At 39.7% G+C, this 22441-nt stretch overlaps 1 protein-coding gene across 1 annotated transcript; it reads right to left on the bottom strand.

Moving 5' to 3' along the window:
* Positions 1 to 2447: 2447 nt before the first annotated feature.
* Positions 2448 to 8414, bottom strand: mstnb (myostatin b). The gene is made up of 3 exons (XM_072259621.1): positions 7945 to 8414; positions 6072 to 6445; positions 2448 to 3125 (listed from the first exon to the last, which is right to left on the bottom strand). Exons 1-3 carry the CDS (start codon positions 8348 to 8350, stop codon positions 2745 to 2747), a joined length of 1161 nt encoding a protein of 386 aa, XP_072115722.1. The 5' UTR covers positions 8351 to 8414; the 3' UTR covers positions 2448 to 2744.
* Between the last annotated feature and the right edge of the window lie 14027 nt (positions 8415 to 22441).

Raw genomic sequence — 22441 nt, 5'->3', positions numbered from 1 at the left:
GTGCTGAGATTTAGATTTTGTTTGTGAAAGGTATTGAAGACACGGGGACCACTTGATTAACTCTGAACTGACAAGTACCTTATGGAGTTATGGTGACAAATATGACGAATGCTTCCAAATCTGGAAAACATTTAATAATTATTTGTTATTGGACAACTGAGGATTTGGCATTCTCGTATTGGTTTGCTACAGTGCGTACAAAAAAAACCATTGGATGTAAATGAAATATTATTTCTGCACATGCTGAATGAGATCGTAGCAGTTTGTTCGTTACTTTTTGCCACGTGTTTTTTTTATATCTGAAATATTCCGTGAACATCTTGAAGCCTTGCAATCACTTGGATTAACAGAATTGGCAGTAAATGTTGGGATTTATGTTAACCTAATAGGAGTAGATAATTGCTGATAACCCCTTGACCCATTGCCCCCTTTGGTAATGCCAGTGGGTCAGTGCGTTATCGATGTTGTCAAATCTTTTGTTACACGGAGCAAGAGTTGATAGTGTTGGTACATATTGCTTCAGAGTGAGTTGCTATTACAGCTCCTCCTTATATTTGGGAATTACTGAGTGCACAGAGAAAGCTATCAAATTGCTTAATCTTCTCAATATGCGTACCAATTTAGCAGTTAATCTCAGCAAGATTGCCAATTCTGGTAATTTATTGACTAAATTCCAGGCGTTTTATCACCCAACCATCCCTTTCCATCACCAGGTCCAAACGATCATTTCCTCCACCTCCAATATTTTAGAACTAATAAGAGAAAGTGATTAAAGAAATTCGGGGAGCGTTAAACATGACATATTATTTGCTTCCCCATTATCAAGATTTTGCCTTGGTCTCTTCTTCGAGACCGAGACATGCCTGGAAGTTGGCAACCCTCTTCACGGGCTCACGTTGCAAGCGTTGTAAACATTGCTGAACGGATATTTTGGAATCTGTGTACTTATGTAGTCTGATGGTTTAAATTGCTAATTCCGAAGCCTATAATCGCCATTGAATGCTTCTCTGTAATTACTGTAATCGTTTATTGCCTGGCTCACAACATGAAGTGGGACACTAATTAAACCGAGCATCAATTTAATCACTTGATAACCTCTGGTGGTAAATTAATACTGTTGTCATTGCCGTGGTACAAAATTGGCATAAATCTAGGACGCAGTCACCATTTTATTGTTCCAGTGCCCTAAAGACGTGCTTGGATTCAAATCCGCTTTCTGGCTTCCAAAAATGTGCATAAAATGGGTTTGTATATTGGAGAATTAAGTGGCTGTAGGTCTATAATGGGGATGTTAATGCATATTTACAATTGATGGTTGAGTTTGTGGAAACGTTGCAGCAGATTGGGATATGTGCAGGCAATTTAATCAGAGTTTCTACCATAAAGAGAAGGAGCTGGAACTGTAGAGCAATTATTCAACAACGCCCTCATTATTCATATATTTGATCTTCCATACAGTATTAGGAAGTATATTTTCAAATAAAGTCAAAATAGTTCGCAAAATAATAAATTTTAAAGTTGTATATTTAATAAAATAATCACTTTTAATGTGAACGATATAATGACCCGAGCCGAATAATGTACAAAGTTGATTCTGTACAATATCATATTCTTCATTAGCCCCTCTGTTCTGCCATCAACCATTGCTTCTTGGATTTCAGAAAATGAGATCGCCGCGCCATTGCGCCCATTGCAATTCCATTATGTTCATAATCCGCACAATCTACAAGTCCCTTTCCTTTTTACTGCTTTCTCTCGTGTGTCTTCTGTCGTGTATTTTATTTGAGATACAGCAAAAGCAAGCGCCCTTATTCACTGAGCACCTAACGTAAGTTGTATCAAACTTTGCTCTTCATAAACCTGTTATATCGTATCAACCGTGGAAAAAAATGAAAAGGAAAAAAAAAGAACATTTACAAAATGAATGTCATGAACATATTATTCAACGAACAAAGCAGTCATATCAAATTCAGTTTTTACAACTTCGTAGCAACCAATTCAGTTCTCTCTATTGGCTTGCCATAGTGCAAACTGTAGCGTTGCCAAGGCAGAATTCAAACAGGGTCTTAACACTTATTAGACTTGTGGTTTTCCTGTGTCTTTTGCCTTAAACGTTGTCCACAGACATAGTGCTTCTGTTAGCTTCGAAAGACAGTCCATCTTTCCCGTAATGCCAATGCATAAAATTCAAGTTTAGAGTAGTTCAGACGACTTGATAATGTAAATGTTCTGTTTATCTGAACCGAGAGTTAAACATTGAAGTACAACGTTTTTATCTGTTGCAAATACACGAATACCGTTTGGTTGATGATCTGGGGAGTGAAGTGTCAAGTCTATGTCAGAAAACTTCTGAACTCGTTTTAAACACATGCAATGACATTTTTTTTCTATACATCGGAAATGCCCTATACTTTTAACTCGTCAAATTTGGAATTGAAATTGTTCGCGCATATTCAGATTTGGATGGTTTTATGTGGGATGCTGGGGCCTTGCTAGCAATGTGTACTCGCTCCTCTTTTGAAGTGGAATAGTAGACCGGGCCGTTGAATTCATTAGGTGTATTGGAATCTCGCTGTTCTTGTTCAGCCCATGTTATTCATTTCTTTGGGGGTGGGGGGAGCATACACAAATACAATCTCTTCTTTGCCTATTGCACAGTACTGGGTGATGCAGAAAATCGTTGGCACGACCATATTTCGCACGTCCAGTTGTAGGGACGCATCCTCCTGTCTTTTTGGTCGTTCTCAGGAACAGCCACAACGATCCACTACCATCGCTGGGATTTTTCCATAAATGATTTGTTCTCTTCCGTTAAAATATAACATATTTATAGGCGACATCTTCGTTGGGGTGCAGCAGGGTCCCGCCGAACCCCTAGGGTTGGCCTGCTGTACAAGGTGGGTGTGGGGGAACTTTTGCAGGAACATGTACTCGCATTGTCCTGAGCAGTAATTGGCTTTGTATCTCTTGGGCGCTATAATCCAGTCCCAGCCGAAAGCCTCAAAGTCTACTGTGAGGGGATAACGGCAGCAGCGCGATTCAGTCGAGTGCTCATCACAATCAAGCCCAAGATTCCTTCTGGATCGTTTTGATGTTTCTGTCACCTTTACTTCGAGAAACGGTTGCTGTTCAGAAAAAAAAGAGGAAAGAAGTTAAAGGAAACTCCAATATACGAACGTTTCAGGAACCGCTGAAAGAAAATGCAGAATTGTGTTTTGATTTTATTCCTTGTGTCTTTTCTCCCTCAGAGATGCTCTGGTTTTCGTTAAAGCATAAAATCTAGCCTGGAGACTGACAGAATCCATAACAGCCAGCTGAGGAATCGGAAAATATTGAGCAGAAGTTAAATACAGTCGCAAGGGATCCCATGACATTTTCCAGCTGTTGAGTAGCGGGGCAGCAAACATTTTCTCGCGCACTGTCATTTTAGTGACTGTTAGGAAGATTTTACATACACACAGGATGAAAGATTTATTGTAAATAGAATTTGAGATTTCTAATTAAGCCTGATTATTGTATTATTTGATATCCAACATTATCTGCTGCATTTGGCAAAATCGTTGAACTGGGAATTAGAGCATCGAATTTCAAGCACGCCTTGGATATAGAAGGGCTATAAAAATGGATAAATTGATTCCATTATTCTTGTCTTCCATAATTTTGTGGGAATGCATAAAGGCTAAAAGGAAAGGATAGGAAAAAGGAGCCTCCTTATTTGGGCCAACCTCTGGCCAAAACTAGTTGGAGATCTACCGGAATACTATTCAAGTTAACTTTGAAATTAATTCTGAAAGTTATAAAAGAAATGTTGTTCTCTGCTGGTTATTTACATTATTTTACTTTGGGATAGAGATCAGTACATTTTCATGCAACTATGAGCTCCCCCTTCCTTTTCAGGGTAATTTTTGTTCGTCAAGTTGAATTCTGAAAAGGCTACTTGACTCTTCTTTTAAATATAGTACACGGCATGTCTACTTTACTCGTGGATTTTATAAACGTAGTGAGAAATAAATCTATAGTTCACAGATCCATCATTCCTAGAACACCATCACTGAGTGGAAGAAGATGTGAAAAGATGAGTATTTTTTATCTTTTAGTTGCATTTTAAGAGTCACTTTATTAAAAAGATTGTAAAAACATGCAAAGGAACTGAAATATTTTCCTGGTCCTCTCTCAGAACAAACGAAATCAGTCTGCAGAAACCGTAACTGGGCGAAAGGCAATTCTGATCCAGGCTGTTGCAGAACAAGGGTAAACGAAATGTTTTCATTGCATTAAACCTTAAAAATCCCAGTTTGTCTTTCTTCGCGGATCCTACGGCTACCGAGAAACACTTATTCAATGCGGCCGTAGTAATTTTAAAATTAAATTGAGCGCCCTCACTTGGACAATTTCCTGTTCAGACAATAAATGTCTCTCGGTTCCTGGAGTGTCGTAGTTTGTGATGTCATTGGAAACTCTTCCTGTGAACCATAAACCGCTGTTTCTACCCCTCTAAAACGACACCAGAGATCATGTAGGGGCATAAATGGGAAAATTTTAGAGCTTTCTTCTGAGTATGAATGCGGTATTTAATAACCCCAGCTGAATGTTAGTGCTATGGGGGAGGACGACAATCCTCAATTAAACATCCTTCACGGCGTAAGAAATACAAATCGTTTTAATTTTGTTTGAATATTTTTTCATGAAATCCTAGGTAACACCTTTAAATTACCATCCCGTGAAAATTCTCATTCAATCGCACAATGCTCTTTTAATATCTCTTAATTCTTTTTCTCGCGCCTTTTGTTGTGAGACAGTTTACTGTTCAAAGCAATCTTCTTGTGTCATTGTAGTGAATCGCATAAATTCCGTCCCAAATTATATCCACCAAATGCAGCTAGAAAATTGGAAACTCTGCAGTTCACATTGTTTACGTCGTGTTAACGCTGGCAAATACGTTCTTAATATGATCCCGAATCATGTCATAGCAAGTCACTACTAAACGGAGTACAATATTTTCTTTCTCCCTGGCAATTACGATACCAAGGTACTACCAAAGTTCTTTCTATGACGTGGATGAATTAAAAACTTACATTGTTGAAGTCTTCAACATTTTGCAAGAGTTGACGTGTTTTAAAAACAGTTAGCTAAATGTATTCAAAAGGACTAAACGTATTTTTTCACCCTGCTAAATACTCACTCAAACTCGTATAGTGTCCCATTTGTGATATTTTTGATGGTAGGAAGAGGGTATCTTTTTGCTGAATGTGGGTCGGTGGGGGAGGGCAGTTCGCGGAGAGAGTACTTTTCACAAACCAAGAAGGCTCTCAACATAGTTCAGCCAATTCTAATTGCTTACTTGAGTCTACCCAAGATTTCATAAGATTAAGGATGTAAGGAGGCCGCGGGAAGTTGTTACGTTTGCTCGTGCATATTCTTCTGTAATTTACAGTCGATACAAGCAATATTAAAATTAACGGCATGTTCATGTTATATTGGGCATCACTTTGAAGGGAAATATAAAATATCGTCTCGAATATCCTGCAGTAAATTCGCAATAAAGTTATTTCATTTTGACTCTGTATTTTATTATTCAAAATGGAAAGGCATTGGCACGTCCGTTTCCCTGTGTATATTATGTTCAAAGATTAAAGTAAATCAAGCTGCCAGATATGTTTATTGAATGATCAGTAAAATAGTTTTAATCGTTCGCTTCATCTGATTTTATTTAGCTGAAGTTGAAAATCAAATGCAAGTATTTTAGGTATGACGATTTTGGAAAGCAAACGAAAAGCAGAGAAATTTGTAATCTAGCAACAGTCCGTGAACTTGTGGGTTAAATAACTCATCATATTTACTCATCCGTGGACGTGTCTATGGATACTTTTAATATTATCAAGGAGCAGGGTATTACCTGCCGGCCTTAACTCAATGACTTCAAAAGTATTTAAGGTACCTTTAAATTAAAAAGAACATTCGAATTTTCATTATATTGACTAATAAACGTTTGGCATGCAAGGCCACTTTATTAACTGATATTACAAATATTACTGTATACTGCATGTAGTGTTCAATAGAATACCGCTTACCAATCCTTCCTCCCCCACTCCCGGGGAGGTGACAGCCAGGTCGAGTCCGTTGATATCAGATGCATTTATTTGGATGCCCCAGTTCGATTCGGGTTGTTTGAGCCAGTTCTGTAGTACACGTTTGAAGTCTATACTTTGCCAATGGCCAGTGCCAGAGTTAATGTCGAATTTTAAAGAGCGAATTGGTGTATGATTCGTCCATTCCTGCCCCACTGGTTTTAGTCGTAGAATTTGCATAAAAACCGTTGTGGTTTGTTTCACTGGCCGCAGGTATATCCAGAGATGGGCTTTGACTACTTTATTAAATTGCATTTTGGGGCTGATCTTGAAGGAACAACATTTCGGTTTGTCGTCGACTTGGACACTAGGTTCAGCTTTAAAACAATTTAAATAATACACGTGAATGGGATTACTTTAATCCTAACTTCAAATATTACTTTTTTAAAAAAAAATCCACTATACATAGCGAATTACATGCAGTGAAAGAGCAAGACACTGGTTGCCGTCTCTTTTTTGAAAGAGTATTTAAGGAGAAAAGGTCACAGGCATAATATTTCAACAGTAAATCGGGTTTAGGGAAATATATTCGCTGGAAAAAGCCACTGTCACGATGCTGGCTTTTAAAAATAGAGTACATGTATAGCAAATGTATGTTTATACTGAAATATTTATTTGCAGCTGAATTGTGTGTGTGGGGGGGGGGACTGGCAAATTAACACTTTTCATTTGCAGCATGGCAATTATTACTGGGAGCAGATCTGTATGCCCCCTTGATCATTTTTCTTCAATATAAACACTTAGACAGAATTCCACCATAAATTGGTTTCAATCTTATCTTTCTGACTGCATATCAATCGTCCAATTTTTGCAGATCTAGCATTTAGTATCCAACCCAGGCTGACAGAGCACTCAGGCAGCTGCAGTTACCCGTCACATGCTTTGCAGTTAAAATGACCCTAATGACACACTGAGGTCATGACACCATTTGCTAGTAGCTATTAAGTTATTCCTCTACAATGAACACTAATATGCCTGTGGGACAATAGAATCATTCTTTCCAACTCTCTTGGAATGAAGGAAACCAGTCAACTATATTGCGAAACGTAAAATGTTATTTTGGAAACCGTGATGAAAAACCGAAGAGCTTTAAGTTAGAATATAAATTGTTCAAATCCGCAATTGAAAGTTCTTTTTGAAAGCTTGCGTAATCCTCATTAGTTACATTCATTTGTTTCCCAGCAATAGCTTCTGCGACAGTTTGCAAGGGCCTAACTCAGCTAAGGTTCATAGGGTCACCTGGAGTGAATAATAATTTCTCCTCAACTAAAATATAACTTGATTGAGCAAATTTAGTTTTGAATTGATGGCTCATAAAAATGGTGCTTTTATAGTCCTGGGTTATAAACATGGTTTCCCAAGATTCAGGTGTACAGGAAATATAAAATGTTGCTAGTTACGATGTCCTTGCTTAAACTCCAACAGAGCGTGTTTGTGAATTCTTCTGAACAGCTATAACGTGGACAAATAAAGATTCTTTTTTCCTTAAAGTTTACACTTCTCGTTAAGTGAGTTACAACCTTAGTATGTTGGTGCGTATTGTAAAGGAAAGGGAAGCCTTTTGAAACAGAACAGATGAAAAGATCACAATGAGGTCGCGATTACCATGGCTAATAAAATCTTTGTCGAGCCGTTTGCTTTAAGTGCAACTCACATAAGAACCTAAACCCAGTGATATTAGTCTATCAATTGAGAAAAAAGGTGTAAACATTATGGCAGTACACAAATTGAAATGTTGTATTACATCAGCCGTTGTCCGCAGAAAATAGTTAGTTTACTGCTGAAATGTTACTTATAATTCTACTGGCCTACTTACGCTCCGTGGCCATGGTGATGAGAGTTTCAGTGGTAGCATGATAATCGTCCTCTTCTAATAAGGCATCATTATTATCATCCCCTTGGATATCATATTGATCAAGTAGCCGTTGCAGAGGAGGAGCTTTCGGTAAAAGTTGGTTCACTGTATCCCGGCTAATGTTGGGTGCTTCCTTGAGGCGCAGTTTGCTCAGAATCTGCGATTTGATAGACTCCAGTCTGAGTGCTTTATTCTCCTTCCTCCACCTACAAGCTGAGCACTCGGACACGTTATAGTCACTATCTGGCCCTTTTTCTAGCGATTCCGTTTTAATATCTGTCAGATTCGCGTGCGCACCATCTCTGCCACCTACTCGAGCAAGTGCACCAAAGAGAGCCAGGTAAATGAGCACTTGCGATGCTTGCATGTTCCCAAATCTTTTGCTGGATCCGCTTCTGTCTCCAGTTAAAAGTGTGTTAGAGACTGGTGGGCTGGGATATGGCCAAGCGCACTGGTAAATCTCATATATTCCAACACGGCTTTTTATACTACAACTTTGGCCACACTATTGTGTCGTAAAAATCAACGATTGGCTGCTGTGCCAACAAAGAATCTAGCTGTCAGAACTGAGATCTTTCTCTGTCACTCACAGCCAACGCAGCGTCATTATTTTCAACTTCGCTCGTGTGTTTATACCGCCTGTTTATTCCAATGAACGATAGTCGAAACAATTCGCACAAAGCCTGGTGCGTCTATCACTTTTTTTTTTGCATTCAGCTAGTTGTTAAGACTCAGAACGCCAGATCTCATGATTCCCTGCTGCTAGGCGTAATATGTAGTAGTTTTTGTTACCAGTTTTCTACAGGTTTCACTGAAGGTCTATCCTAATTGTGACTGATACTCTCTCTCTCTCTCTCTCTCTCTCTCTCTCTCTCTCTCTTACACACGCACGCACTCTCTCTCTCTCTCTCTCCCCCTTCCCTCCCTCCCTCTCCGTCTCCGTCTCCCTCCCTCCCTACAGTAAATATGAGATGGTTCAGTCTTCTGAAAGTTTGACCTCGATTGCGACAAACAGTTGGGCATTATTCGAGCACTCCCCTAATTTTTGCCATTATCTTTTACATCTGTCCATTAAAATCGAATTAAAACATGAGTAGTGGAACGAGGACAACTATTAGCGGTTTCTAATTGTGAGTTTTCCAACCAAACTTTGACCGGGTATAGTTTGGCGCGCTTTAATGCAGTTGACTCGGAGGACATTAAAGCTCCAAACAGTTACGATTATGGAAGAAAGGTAAAGTTAGCTTTGTTCGACGCTTCCACTGGCTTAGAGAAAGTAATTGTTAATTGCAACATTTGCTTAGATATGAAATAAAACAACATGTGCCGTGTAAAACACAACATAGGCATTATGTGCATTATGGCGGAACAATCGGTCCTGGGATATTAATCTCATCATCCCACACAAAAAAAACCTTATGTCTAAGTAGCTCTTGAAATATCATAATAGTTTAAAATGTTTTCTTTGATCTGAAATGTAGATGAATGACAGTTGATGCTCACGTGCATTTCCCCACAGAGACGCATTCAGTGTGGAAATGATAACGTGTGCAACTGAACCACAATTCTCCATATCCGCCGTGTAAGAAAATTGGTCAACTTAGAAGGCAAACATTAAGTGCTGTCAAACAGCTGTGTTATACTCTGAGCTCCAGACATATCGATCGGAACAATTTTAAAGGTCATAATATGCCCCGCAGAACTGTTCATCTGGTAACAAATTTATACCTCCTTTAAAGTACGAATGCTACACTAAACACGCATATTATTACAGAACCGTGATTTTAAGTTGACGCTCTTCTCTCTCATTTACAATCAATCGTATTTCTTATCAATTTTCTAGATCATACTAAAAGCAATTATAAAGAATGCATGTTAAGAGCGAAACGTATCGATATTCACTCAAAGGGCCGTGCTATTTAAAAACGCAAGATTGTTAAATACCATTTTAAAATGCCGTTTACGTGCAAGAGCCGCATGCACTTTCGCAGTTTCAAACGGTGTGTTCACTCCCGCACGTAACTGGAATTAGTCTGAAATTGGAATACGGTTATTAATGTAGTTCTATTTGCTGACTCTGCGCCGCCACATTTGCTAAAAAAAACGAAAAATTGTGAGTTGAATATAAAACGATCACAGGCGCAAATTACATTTTAACACATAATTAAAACGAAAGACGATTCGGAGAAGCCACCATACAATTATCGCCGATTATTTCTCCACAGGCTTCTCTCTTCCGCTGGAAAATTACCACGTGCTCCAATGTAAGAATGGACGAAAATGTTAAGCATGAATTTGCTCCGTGCATTTCACTGACCGCATCCATATGGATATCACCCTGCATACTATTCTGAATATATCCCAATAAGCAAAGTAAGATAATTCCAGAATCTTCCCTCTAAAAATTCTTTAGGTTTAGGCTAAATATTGGAGCAACATCTAGTAAGTGCATGCAGCAAATTAACTCCGATTTGGGAACTATAAACTACTTTTGAATTTAGACATAGTTGATAGAGAAAAGAAAAGATTCCCGACGCGTTAATTATAAATATTTATTCATTGGAATACGTAATCTGAATGCTGTTCCGAATTCTGGCGGAACTTCGTCCCGCTACTTCTGTCCTGGATGCGAGGTTATTCGCTAATAATAATTGTGTATCCTGGTGGACTCGGAAAATAACAAATTGAAACTTATGACTCGTATGGAATGATGGATGGAAGTAGGTGATAGGACCGGGGTTAATGCGCCCATCTGCTGGCAATTGGGCGAACTACATCATTTGTTAAACGTGACCAGTCTCTGAACAGTATAGTGAGCAAGATCTATCTTATCAGAATCAATACTAGTACCAATCACCAACCTTATTTGTAGCTGGAATCCGCTTCAAACACGTTGGGAGGGGGCACACTCAACTCTCACGCAGATCAATTGAAAGAAGCAAAATCAATACATTGGATTTAGCCCTCACAGCCTGCTAGTCTTTGGGTATAGTTAATGTTATCTTTCTATTATGATATTTTGAAAACTGTAAATTTATGACAAATAGGCCAATTCCCAGAATAAATAATTGTTAAAAATCTTGTTTGAGTTCCTTTTGCCAATATTACAGAATTATTTTTATTAATTTAGAGCTTCATGGCGGGGTAGCAAAACTTCTGACAGACGAATTTTAAAAAGCATAAATGGATGCACTAGTTAAGTGGACCATTTATCAGTATGTTTTTTAAAAAATAACTAATTAGTACACATTCTCACTTTGTAGTGCACCACCCTGCATTAAAATGCCCGCCTTACTTGAGTCTTTTTATTCTGCAGCCTCACAGACACGTGCGACCTCAGTACAAGTTGAGTGAACGGGTTGTTTCTATCCTTTATATGAGTATTAATTCGCGATGCATAGATTAGTAATGGTATAATCTGCCAAGAGTTTAACTTTGATAAAGACATAATTAAAATAGTTATTGGGGAAATATATCACTGAAGAAAAATACCAGCACTTTATAAATGGTGAAATATAAGTACTCTGCATTTCAATTAGTTTCTATTTATACTTAAAACGACTCCACTGCATCAAATATTACAGTGGGTAAAACGCTTCAGACAATCTAAACACAAATAGCAATTCATTATGATCTGGAATAATGTTTAGATATAATTGTTTTTATCTTTATTATTGATTGTGTATACTATCATCTGTAAGATTAGACATTTTCATCCGAACATATATAACGAGTCACTTGAGTTTGCAATTTCATTTTCGCTGTTATAATGAAATCAAGAAATATACAAGAAGCAGGATGGATTTTATTACAATTACATAGCAAGATTTGAGAAAGATTATCTCATTCCCTGTTTAGAGAAACCTTCTTTTCTTCGAATTCTCTTTTAGACGCCTTATCGGAACATTGACCCGCGTTAGAAGTGAGCATTCAGAACCTTTTCTGAGTAGCATCATACTTCGTGTGCATAATAAACCACAACTTGCAGAGTTATAGGATTAATTACGCACTTTCCCGTCCATCCTGGGTTATTTTCAAAACCAGGTCAGTTTTTCAAACACCCAAGAATAAAATGAAAAGTATGACCTACTTGAAATGATCATTACACACAAATATTATTTCAGGATCGATGTATACAGACAGGGCGAGCACCATTTCATTCAGATAACTATGTGTCTTGAGGGCAAGGAAACAATAAAAGTTAAATCTGTATATCACCATGAAATTAATGTATTACAATTCAATATAGAGTTGTTAATTGGCTTATTATAATAATTGACGTTATAATGTTGTGAATCAGAATGCCATCACCTGAAATGCAAATAAAATTGATGATTATGATTTTAAAAAGAGGCCTAAAACATCATTGCAAATACACAGTCCACAAAGAGGTGGGTGATTAATTCATCCTTATCATACCACCGAGTGTGCATTGGGAATGGAAGTCCAATTCTGTGGCAAGGATCGGACATGAACGGCTCCTCTCGCTGCCAACTAAGTAAGGTTTTAGGTCTTAGTACTTACTGGTCAGCTCTGATGGTGAGGTGGTCTGCCAAATGGATTTAACCGTCTGCTCAGGGAATCATTCCACAAAATCTGTTAGGTCTTTCCACAGTGCCTGCAAGATGTTCTGTGCTAATCATAGCCTGTTGGATTTTTTGAGCAAGTTTCGAAGGAAATTTATTATCAAAGTACATATACAATCCTGATTCATTTTCTTGCAGGCATACACAGTAATTACAAGATGCACATTAGAATCAATGAAAGACTGCATCCAACAGGACAGACAAACATCAACGTGCAAAGGACAACAACTATGCAAATATGAAAGAGAGAAAAAAAAACAAATATCTTTGCAGAGTTCTTGAAAGTGAGTCCATAGTTTGTGGGGACAGTTTAGTGATGGGACAAGTGAAGTTTAGTAAAGTTATCCCCTCTGGTTTAAGAGCCTGATGGCTGAGAGGTGGTAATTATTCCTGAACCTGGTGGTGTGGGTCCTGAGTCTGCCGTACATTCATACTCATGGCAGCAGTGAATAAAGAGCCTGGCCTGGGTGGTGGGGGTCCTTAATGATGGATGCTGCTTTGATGAGGAAGCACGCTATGTAGATATGCTGAATGGTGGGGAGGGTTTTACCCGTGATAGAATGGGCCGTATCCATTACTTTTTGTGGGGTTTTATGTTCAAGGTAATTGATGTTTCCATCCCAGGCCATGATGCAGCCAGTCAATATACTCCCCACCACACTCAAAGTTTTAGATATCATGCCGAATCTTTACAAACTTCTAAGAAAGGAGAGGTACTTTCGTGGTTTCTTCATAATTGCACTTATGTGCTTGGTCCATTACAGACCCTCTGAAAAGTTAACACAGAGGAATTTAAAGTTGCTGATCCTCTCCACCTCTGATTCCCCCAATGAGGACTGGCTCATGGACCTCTGGTTTCCTTCTCCTGAAGTTGATAATCAGCTCCTTGGTTTTGTTGACATTGAGTGAGAGGTTATTGTGGCACCACTCAGCCATATTTTCAGTCTTCGTCCTATATGCTGATTTGTTACCTTTGATTTGGCCATTGACAGTGGTGTCATCAGCAACCTTAAATATGGCACTGGAACTGTGCTTAGCCTCACAGTCGTAAGTATAAAGCGAAGAGAGCAGGGGACGAAGCACACAGTCTTGTGGTGCACCTGTGTTGATGGAGATTGTGGAGGAAGTGTTGTTGACAATTCAAACTGTCTGAGGTCTACAAGTGAGCAATTCACTTGCTCAAAGAGGCCAGGCAGCATCTATGGAAAAGAATAAACAGTTGACATTTCAGGCCAAGACCGTTCGTCAGGAATGGAAAAAAGGATGTGGTCAAAGCAAAAAGGTGGGGGTAGGGGAGGACAAAGTAGAAGGTAGTTACAAAGAATTATGTGCTGGACGCAGTGGTTATTGGGGAGGTAGGTGAATAATTCTCCATAACTTCTGCCACGTCCAACAGGATCCCACCTGCAACACATCTTCCCCTCCTCCCCCCACTTTCTGCTTTCGTCAGGGATCACTCCCTATGTGACTCCTTTGTCCATTCGTTCCTCTCTACTGATCTCCTCCTGGCACTTATCCTTGCAAGCAGAACAAGTGCTACACCTGCCCCTACACCTCCTCCCTCACTACCATTCAGGGCTCTAATCTGTTCTTCCAGGTAAGGTGACACTTCACTGGTGAGTCTGTTGGGGTCACTTACTGTGTTTGATACTCTTGGTGTGGCCTCCTGTATACTGGTGAGACCTGACGTAGATTGGGAGATTGCTTCGCCGAGCACCTATGCTCCATCTGCCAGAAAAAACGAGATCTCCCAATGGCCACCCATTTTAATTCCACTTCCCATTCCCATATGTTCATCCATGGCCTCCTCCACTGTCATGTTGAGGCCACACTCAGGTTGGAGAAACACCACCTTATATAATCCGTCTGGGTAGCATACAACCAGATGGCATGAAGATCAATTTCTCAAATTTCCGGTAATGCCCCCCCTCAACCCTTCACCATTCCCCATCCCCTTTTCCCTCTTTCACCTTATCTTCTTGCCTACCCATCACCTCCCTCTGGTGCCCCTCCACCCTTTTCTTTCTTCCATAGCCTTCTGTCTCTTTCACCAGTCAACTTCCCAGCTCTTTACTTCAGCCCTTCCCCTCTCGGTTTCACCTATCACCTTGTGTTTCTCTCTCCCTTACCCCACCTTTTAAATCTACTCCTCATCTTTTTTTCTCCAGTCCTGCTGAAGGGTCTCAGCCCAAAACGTTGACTGTTGTCTTTTCCATAGTTGCTGTCTGATCTGCTGAGTTCCTCCAGCATTTTCTGTGTGTGCGTTCATTAGAACTTTCAGTTCATTTATTGTTTGACATTTGAGAGGAGTTCTGCACAAATTCATAAATTTGGTTAAATACAAAGAACTGTGATAAAACATCCACGATTGTGAGGCATTTTAGAAAATTCTAAGGTTGTGATGTTACTTAAATACAAATTCTGGCCATAAATGTATGAAAGCAATGAAACAAAATAAGATGTGTTAAATTGCCAGATAGTTTGCTGACTGAGAAACACAGTAAATAGATGCAGAATGCCAGCAATCTGGAACTTGACTGCAGTAAAACGGCAAATTAAATCTAGGATTGTTTCAATAGGATTTGGTATATAAAGTGGAAAATGTCATGGCATTACTTCATAAAACATTGGCCAGATTACACCTGGGTCTGGTAATTCATACGAAAGTCTTTTCTGCTCCTTGGGTGCAAATCAGAAAACCAAATGTTCTAAGGATCTACCAACTGAGCTGAAGCACTCTAGCTTGTCTATTTTGGGCGACCATCAAGAGATCAGAAGAGGAAAGGGTGAGCACTTTCAAGTTCCTGGATGTCAACATCTCTGGGGATCTATCCAAGGCCCAAATATAGGTACAATTACAAAGAAAGCATGACAGTGGCTATGTCTCATTAGAAGTTTGAGGAGAATTAGTATGTCACCAGAGACATTCACAAATTTCCACAGATGTACCATGGAGAGCATTCTAACTGGCTGCAGCATTGTCTGTTAAAGAGGGGCCTCTATACAGGACTAGAAAAAGGCCGCAGAAAGTTATAAACTCAGCCAACTCTATCATGGGTACTAACCTCCCCATCAAGGAAACCTTCAAAAGACAATGTCTTAAAAAGGTGTCATCTGTCATTAAGGACCTCCATCACCCAGTACGTACCCTTTTCTGATTGCTACCATGAATGAGGAGGTACAGGAACCTGAAGGCACACACTCAGTGTGTCAGGAACAACTTCTTCCCTTCTACCATCAGATTTCTGAATGGACAATGAACCTATGAACACTACCTCAGTATTTTTCGCCTCTCTTTCTACAATACTTAAATTTAATTTTATTTTAATATATATTTCTTATTATAATTTATTTTCATTATTATGTATTGCAACGTTTCATAACATATGTCAGTGATATTAAGCATGATTCTGATTCTGAACAGTTCACTGAAACTAAAAGTCACAATGCTGGACTAGTGTGCTATTTCAAAAAGCAAAGTAAACTCTGCATGTGTATCATAATAGAACAGAGTTGTAGCAGATATCAGTTTCCTGTGTCCCTGCCTTCTCAGAGAACTAATCTGAATACTATAGATATTTAACCAACAATCACATTAGCCACAGTCATAAATGGATTGCACAATTATACAATGCTCCAGGCCTTAAGGGACTATGGTGTTTAAATGGCTGGGGGCATATAGGCACTGAGAGAGCCCATCAAGTGAACAGCTTCAGTTGGAATGGTTCATGTGCAAGGCCATGATTTGCAAACTGGGAGTGTAGAGGAACAAAATTTGATAGAATAGATCAGAAGCAATCATTCAGCCTGCTAGAAAATTGAATTGTTTCCTTAGGGGACTCAGTGACATGGTCACTAAGCAGCTGTTACAAGAATCAATTCTAAGGAATAGTATAAACCTGTAATTAAAATTGTATAAATTAATTAGGCACAGTCAGCATGAATTCGTGAAGGGCAGATACTGTCCGACTAACTGACTTCTTTTGTGGAGAACTAACAAGAGGGGTTAATGAGAAAAATGTGTTGATCTAATCTGCATAGACCCTAGCAAGGGTTTTGGCAAGGTCCCAATGCAGGCTGGTCAAAAATGAGAGAGTAGCAAATCGAAACTGAAATTAGTTCGAGAACAAAGTATTGATATGTGTAGATATCCTTGCGACAGTATGTCACTTTCCATTAGGATTTCATGGGGATCAGTACTCTGTCCCTTCCTTTTTGAAATATATGCACATTAGTGATTTATGCTTAAATCTAGGGTCCATAATAAAGAGATTTATTGTAGATAGTCAGGTCAATTGGGCAGAAAGATGGAATTCAGTCCAGCAAAGAGGAGTCTACTGAGTGGCATCAAGCCAAAAATGGACCTTTAAGCGCATTCCACAGAAAGTTAGATAAACAGAACGGATCATTAAGGTGTTAAAAGGGCAAGACAGGGATGGTACACTGGAACTGTTAGACAAGACCTATTGTACCATAAATTGTCCTGATCATCTCACTGCAGAAGAGGGGTATTTACCCTGCAGAGGATGCAGAAGAGTTTAGAATGATGTTCCTGGGACCAGAAGGAATACTGCATGAATTAACTGTGGGTTTTTTTTTTGGAATACAGGATGCTGATAGGAGATTTCTTTGAACTTTTTAAAATTATAAGAGATTTTAATAATGTAAATAGAAAGAAAAAATATTCCTCTCAACAGAGGATAGAAAACCTAATGAAATATATTTAGATGGACTAGAGGGGAAATAAGGAAAACATATTTTTCCTAGTAGGTGGTGGGTGACTGGAACTCACTGCCTGATGACCCATACGGTTATAGACCTGATGCTGGAAGCTAGCATTAGACTAGTTAGTGTTTTTTTTTGCCTAACTGACACACACAAAATGGGTTGAAAGGTCACCTTCTGTGTTATAACTCTTCTATGATTCTCAGTAAAAGAGTGATGTTCTTTATTCCTTCAATTGAAGGAAACTCACAAAAGCCATGGTAACCAGGACTGTGATTTGAAGTCCTGTGCAAGAAGTACTGATAACCCCAAAGAATTCAGAGGTTTGTAGTTTATGTGTCTGGATATATGAAAATTACAAGGAAAATAGTGGATAGAAGCAGTGAGAAGAAACAGAATAGCTAGGAAAAGGATGAACTTGAAAGGACACTATTGCTACATCATTTGTGGAGTCAACAATTCTACCTAATTGATCTCTTCTTCCTCCTCCATCAAATGATTGTACATTCCAAAGAGCAGCCCAATTCTCAACCTTGTACCAGTGTCTACTTCAATCACAAATAATCAAATCAGAATGGTTGAGTGCTGTTGCAAGTTCACATTCAAGGTCAGCAAGACGAAAGAATTGATTGTGAACATTGCAACACTGGGGGTGGGTGTGGGAGAGTCAGGAAAACACAAACCAGTACTCTTTGAGGGGTCAGTAGTGGAAAAGATGAGCAGCTTCACATTCCTGGATGTTGGTACCTCAGAAGATCTATCCAGCATCTCAGAGAATCTGTCTTGGGCCCAACACATTGATGCAATCATGAAGAAGATACACTAGTATCTCTGCTTTATTAGGAGTTTGAGGAGTTTTACTATGTCACCAAAATGTCTTGAAAATTTCTACAGGTGTGCAGTGGAGAGCATTCTGATTGGATACATCACACCCTGGTATGAAGACTCTAATGTGCAGGATTGCAAGAGGCTACAGAGGATTGTAGACACAACCAGTTCATAACTCTCCCTGTCATAAAGGACGTCTACAAGAGGCAGTACCTCAAGAAGAAAGCATCTATCATTAAAACCCCTCAACATCTGGGACATGCCCTTTTCACTTTACTACCATCCCAAAGGAAGTAAGGAGCCTGAAGACTATTCATTTCCCTCTGAAAATGCTGTCTGACATTCTGAGTTCCTCCAGTATTTAGTGTATGTTGATCTGCTAAAACCAAAGTCAACAAGAGTCAGGAGAATGGCTCTTAAAAAATTGCAGTTGTGTCTAGTTCAAAGGAAGGTTGTTGTGGTGTTTGGGTGCCAATCAACAGTTTTCAAATCTGAAACACCTTTAGATCCTACATAATTTACTCTCAGTCAGGAAGTTACAAATGGATTTGGCTATTGATTTTACAGCGCTTGTTCCCATTGATAGTTCTATACTTAAGCAGAAACAGGCAAGTGTGAACAATAAGTGGCAAACCCCACCCTAGATAATGTCAATAGCGGGAAAAAGCATGACTCAAACAAATATTTAGAACAATATTTTTTAATTTCAAAAATAAACTTTATTCATTATAGATAGATTCAAGAAATATAGAAAAGCAGTGTATGGATTTCCTTACATGCATAATGTCTTCTAGTGCACAATACAATAAATTTTCAGGCATATACATTTGATTTCTCAGCATAGCGCATGTACAAGGTACCATTGCCATTCATGTGGCCTCTTGGGACAAAACAAACTTCAGGAGTTTGAGAGGCCTGGATTTTCAATGTCTAGGGCAGAAGGGCTGGATTTTCAATGTCTAGGGCAGAAGGGCTGAACAGTGCCTGGATTTTCAATGTCTAGGGCAGAAGGGCTTTAGATTGCAGAGTTTCCCCACAAAGTCTTTGTGTTTGCTGCACCAAACTCTGGCGCATGCAACCTGGAAAGTGCCATTTGGAAGCATTCTCTTCTGGACAGCTTATTGTAATGAAGACCAAAACATTTTAGACAAACGAAAGAGCAAACCAAATTGATGATTAGATTATTGTTATATGCACTAAGGAGGAATGAAATTCCTTTTTCACGTAGAGTTTACAGAGCAAACAGTACACATGGTAATAATAAATGTAATAATTAACTTGATGACTAGTGGAAAACAGCAGAATGGTACAAAGAGTATAGTGAAGCATGTAGTAGTGTTTTAAAAAAGCTACAGTGGTAAAAATAGACAGGGAGAGTTAAGATTATGAGAATTTGTCAGTAGCACTGGGAAGGGAGTATGAAAAAAAGTGATTGGTTCAAAATGGGGAAGAAGCTATTCTAAAGTCTGAATGTGCAGGCTTTCAAGCTCCTGTATCTGCTTCCAGAATGTAGAAGAGAGAAAAGGAAATGGCCAGAGTAGGAGGTATCCTTGAATATACTACAAGCCCTCCTGAAGCAATGTACTCTGAAGGTGCACTGGATGTGAGTAATAAATGTACAATAGTCTGGGTTATGTTTACCCAACTTTGGAGGTTCATCGGCCAAAAGAAGAGCAGTTGCTAATATTCCAACTGCACTTAATTTCTGCCTTAATATGCATCCCTAGGAACAGCCATAGATAAGAAAGTCCTCTGTTACACAATTGTTCAGGACAAACTTCATCAGGACAAGGGAGGTATTGGGTACACTTTTCTGCTGTTATCAGGAGACTTGCACATCAGATGTGTTCCATCTTGGATCCCAGAATCAAATTGATGGGTGTTTGCCACAGTGAAGGAGTGGGAAATGGGCCACACCTGTGTCAAGCACAGCAACAAAGAGAGCACCTCACACCTAATGCCTGCCATTGAGAAGGGCCACCCATTCCCACATCCCAGTTTTCCTTTAAAATTGCCTATTTGCTCCAGCCAATTCTTGTTTCATACTTCAGCCTCTCTAAACTAGATCCTATGCACCTTTGGGTAGTCAGTCCTAATGGTAAAGGAGACAGTGACACATTGGACCAGTTGCAAAGTGCATGGCCTTACTCTTTCTGCTGTTGACACTGGCCCCTGATGCCAACTCAGACTGGTTGTAGATGCTGTGGACTGACCTTGCATCCAAGCAGAAAACAGTGATGTTATGCATATATATAGGGGGACTTTGATCTGAGTGCTCCCACTACCTGGTATCATCACTTTTCTTGTGCCATCTCCTTCCTGATGGATCCAGTGCACAAACAAGATGGGGAAGAATAGGCTATCTTGCCTTACTCCATAGATGATGGCAAAATTAATTCCTTTCTACCCATTGATTTGAACTGCACTACTTATGTCTGCATAGAGCAGTTGGATCCAATTCCTGATTCCCTTCCCAAAGCCCATTTTGGAGAGCACACGTATGTGAGTAATATCCTGTTAAAGGCCTTTCTCCTAGTCCAAGCTGACTAAAAAAGTGTCCATTCACCTGTCCTGCATGTAGGCAGGAGTATCCCTGAGCAGTGCAAGGCTGCCAGGGATTTCCTTGCCAGATACAGCATTGGTTTGGTCTGAGTGGATCACATCTGCCAGAACAGACTTAATCCAATTGGCAAAGACCCTGGACAGGATGCTGGAATCCATATTCAACAATGATATATGCCTCTAATACCTGATGGCTGCATGTTTATTTATTTATTTATTAAGTGATACAGTGCAGAATAGTCTGCTCTGGCCTTTCGAGTCACATTGCCCAGCACCCCCCAACAACTCTGATTTAGCCCTAACCAAATCACAGGACAACTTACAATGACCAATTAACCTACCTGGTACATCTTTGGACTGTGGGAGGAAACTGGATCACCCGGGGGAAACCCATGCATTCCAGAGGAAGACATACAGAGATACCTGAAAGAGGAGGCAGGGATTGAACTTTGAACTCTGACATCCTGATCTGTGATAGCGTTGCACTAACTGATATGCTGCCATGGCCTTCTCTGCAGCTGTCTGTGGCAATGAATTCCACAGATTCACAGCCCTCTGGCTAAAGAAATCCCTCTTAATCTCTGTTCTAAATGGACATCCCTCTATTCTGAGGCTGTGCCCTCTGGTACTAGAATCCCCACGACTATAGGAAACATCCTCTCCGCAACCAGTTTATCTATCTAGGCCTTTCAATTTTCAATAGGTTTCAATCCCCCCCCCGCCTCATTCTTCTAAGCTCCAGTGACTACAGGTCCCGAGCCATCAAACCCTCCTCATACATTAACCCTCACCTTTCCAGAATCATCCTCATGAACCTCCTCCAGACCCTCTTCAATGCCAGCACATCTCTTTTTAGATAAGGGGCCCAAAACTGCTCACCATACTCTGAGTGAGGTCTGAAAAATGTCTTATAAAGCCTGAGCATTACACCCTTGCTTTTATGTTCTAGTCCTCTTTAAGTGAAAGCTATGATTGCATTTGCCTTCCTTATCACTGACTCAATCTGCAAGTTAACCATTAGCAAATTAGGCTCGAGGATTCCCAAGTCTTCAGGACTTATGATTTTTTGAATTTTCTCCCATTTTGTAAAATAGTCTATGCTTTTATTCCTTCTACCAAAGTACGTGACCATTCACTTCCCTATACTATATTCTACTTGCCACTTCTTTGCCCATTGTGCCAATCTAAGTCCTTCTGCAGTCTCCCTGCTTCTTCAACTCCACCTATCTTTGTATTGTCTGCAAACCTGGCCACAAAGCCATCAATTCTGTCATCCAAATTATTGACATGTAATTTGAAAAGAAGCGTTCCCAACACCAACCCCGCAGAATGCCACTAGTCACCAGCAGCCAATGGGAAAAGGCCCCCTTTATTCCCACTTTTTGTCTCCTGCCAGTAAGCCAATCTTCCATCCATGCTAATATCTTTCTTAGAATACCATAGGCCACTTGTTGGTAAGTGGCCTCCAGTGTGGCATCTTGTTAAAGGCTTTTTGAAAATGCAAGTAACTAACATCCACTGACTCTCCTTTGTCTATCCTGCTTGTTATTTCCCCAAAGAATTCTAAGAGATTATCAGAGAAGATTTCCCCTTAAGGAAGGGGTTCCCATCCTTTTTTATGCCATGGCCCAATACCATTAAGCAACGAGTCTGTGGACCCCAGATTAGGAACCTCTGCCTTAAGGAAACCATGCTGACTTTGGCCTATTTAATCATGTGCCTCCTAGTACCCTAAAACTGAATCCTCAAAAATGGTC

This window comes from Mobula birostris, chromosome 6, assembly GCF_030028105.1.
Source record: "Mobula birostris isolate sMobBir1 chromosome 6, sMobBir1.hap1, whole genome shotgun sequence".
NCBI classification, from domain to species: Eukaryota; Metazoa; Chordata; class Chondrichthyes; order Myliobatiformes; family Myliobatidae; genus Mobula; species Mobula birostris.
Note: the sequence above shows the minus strand (reverse complement) of the source record. Positions and strands in the feature narration are given on the sequence as shown.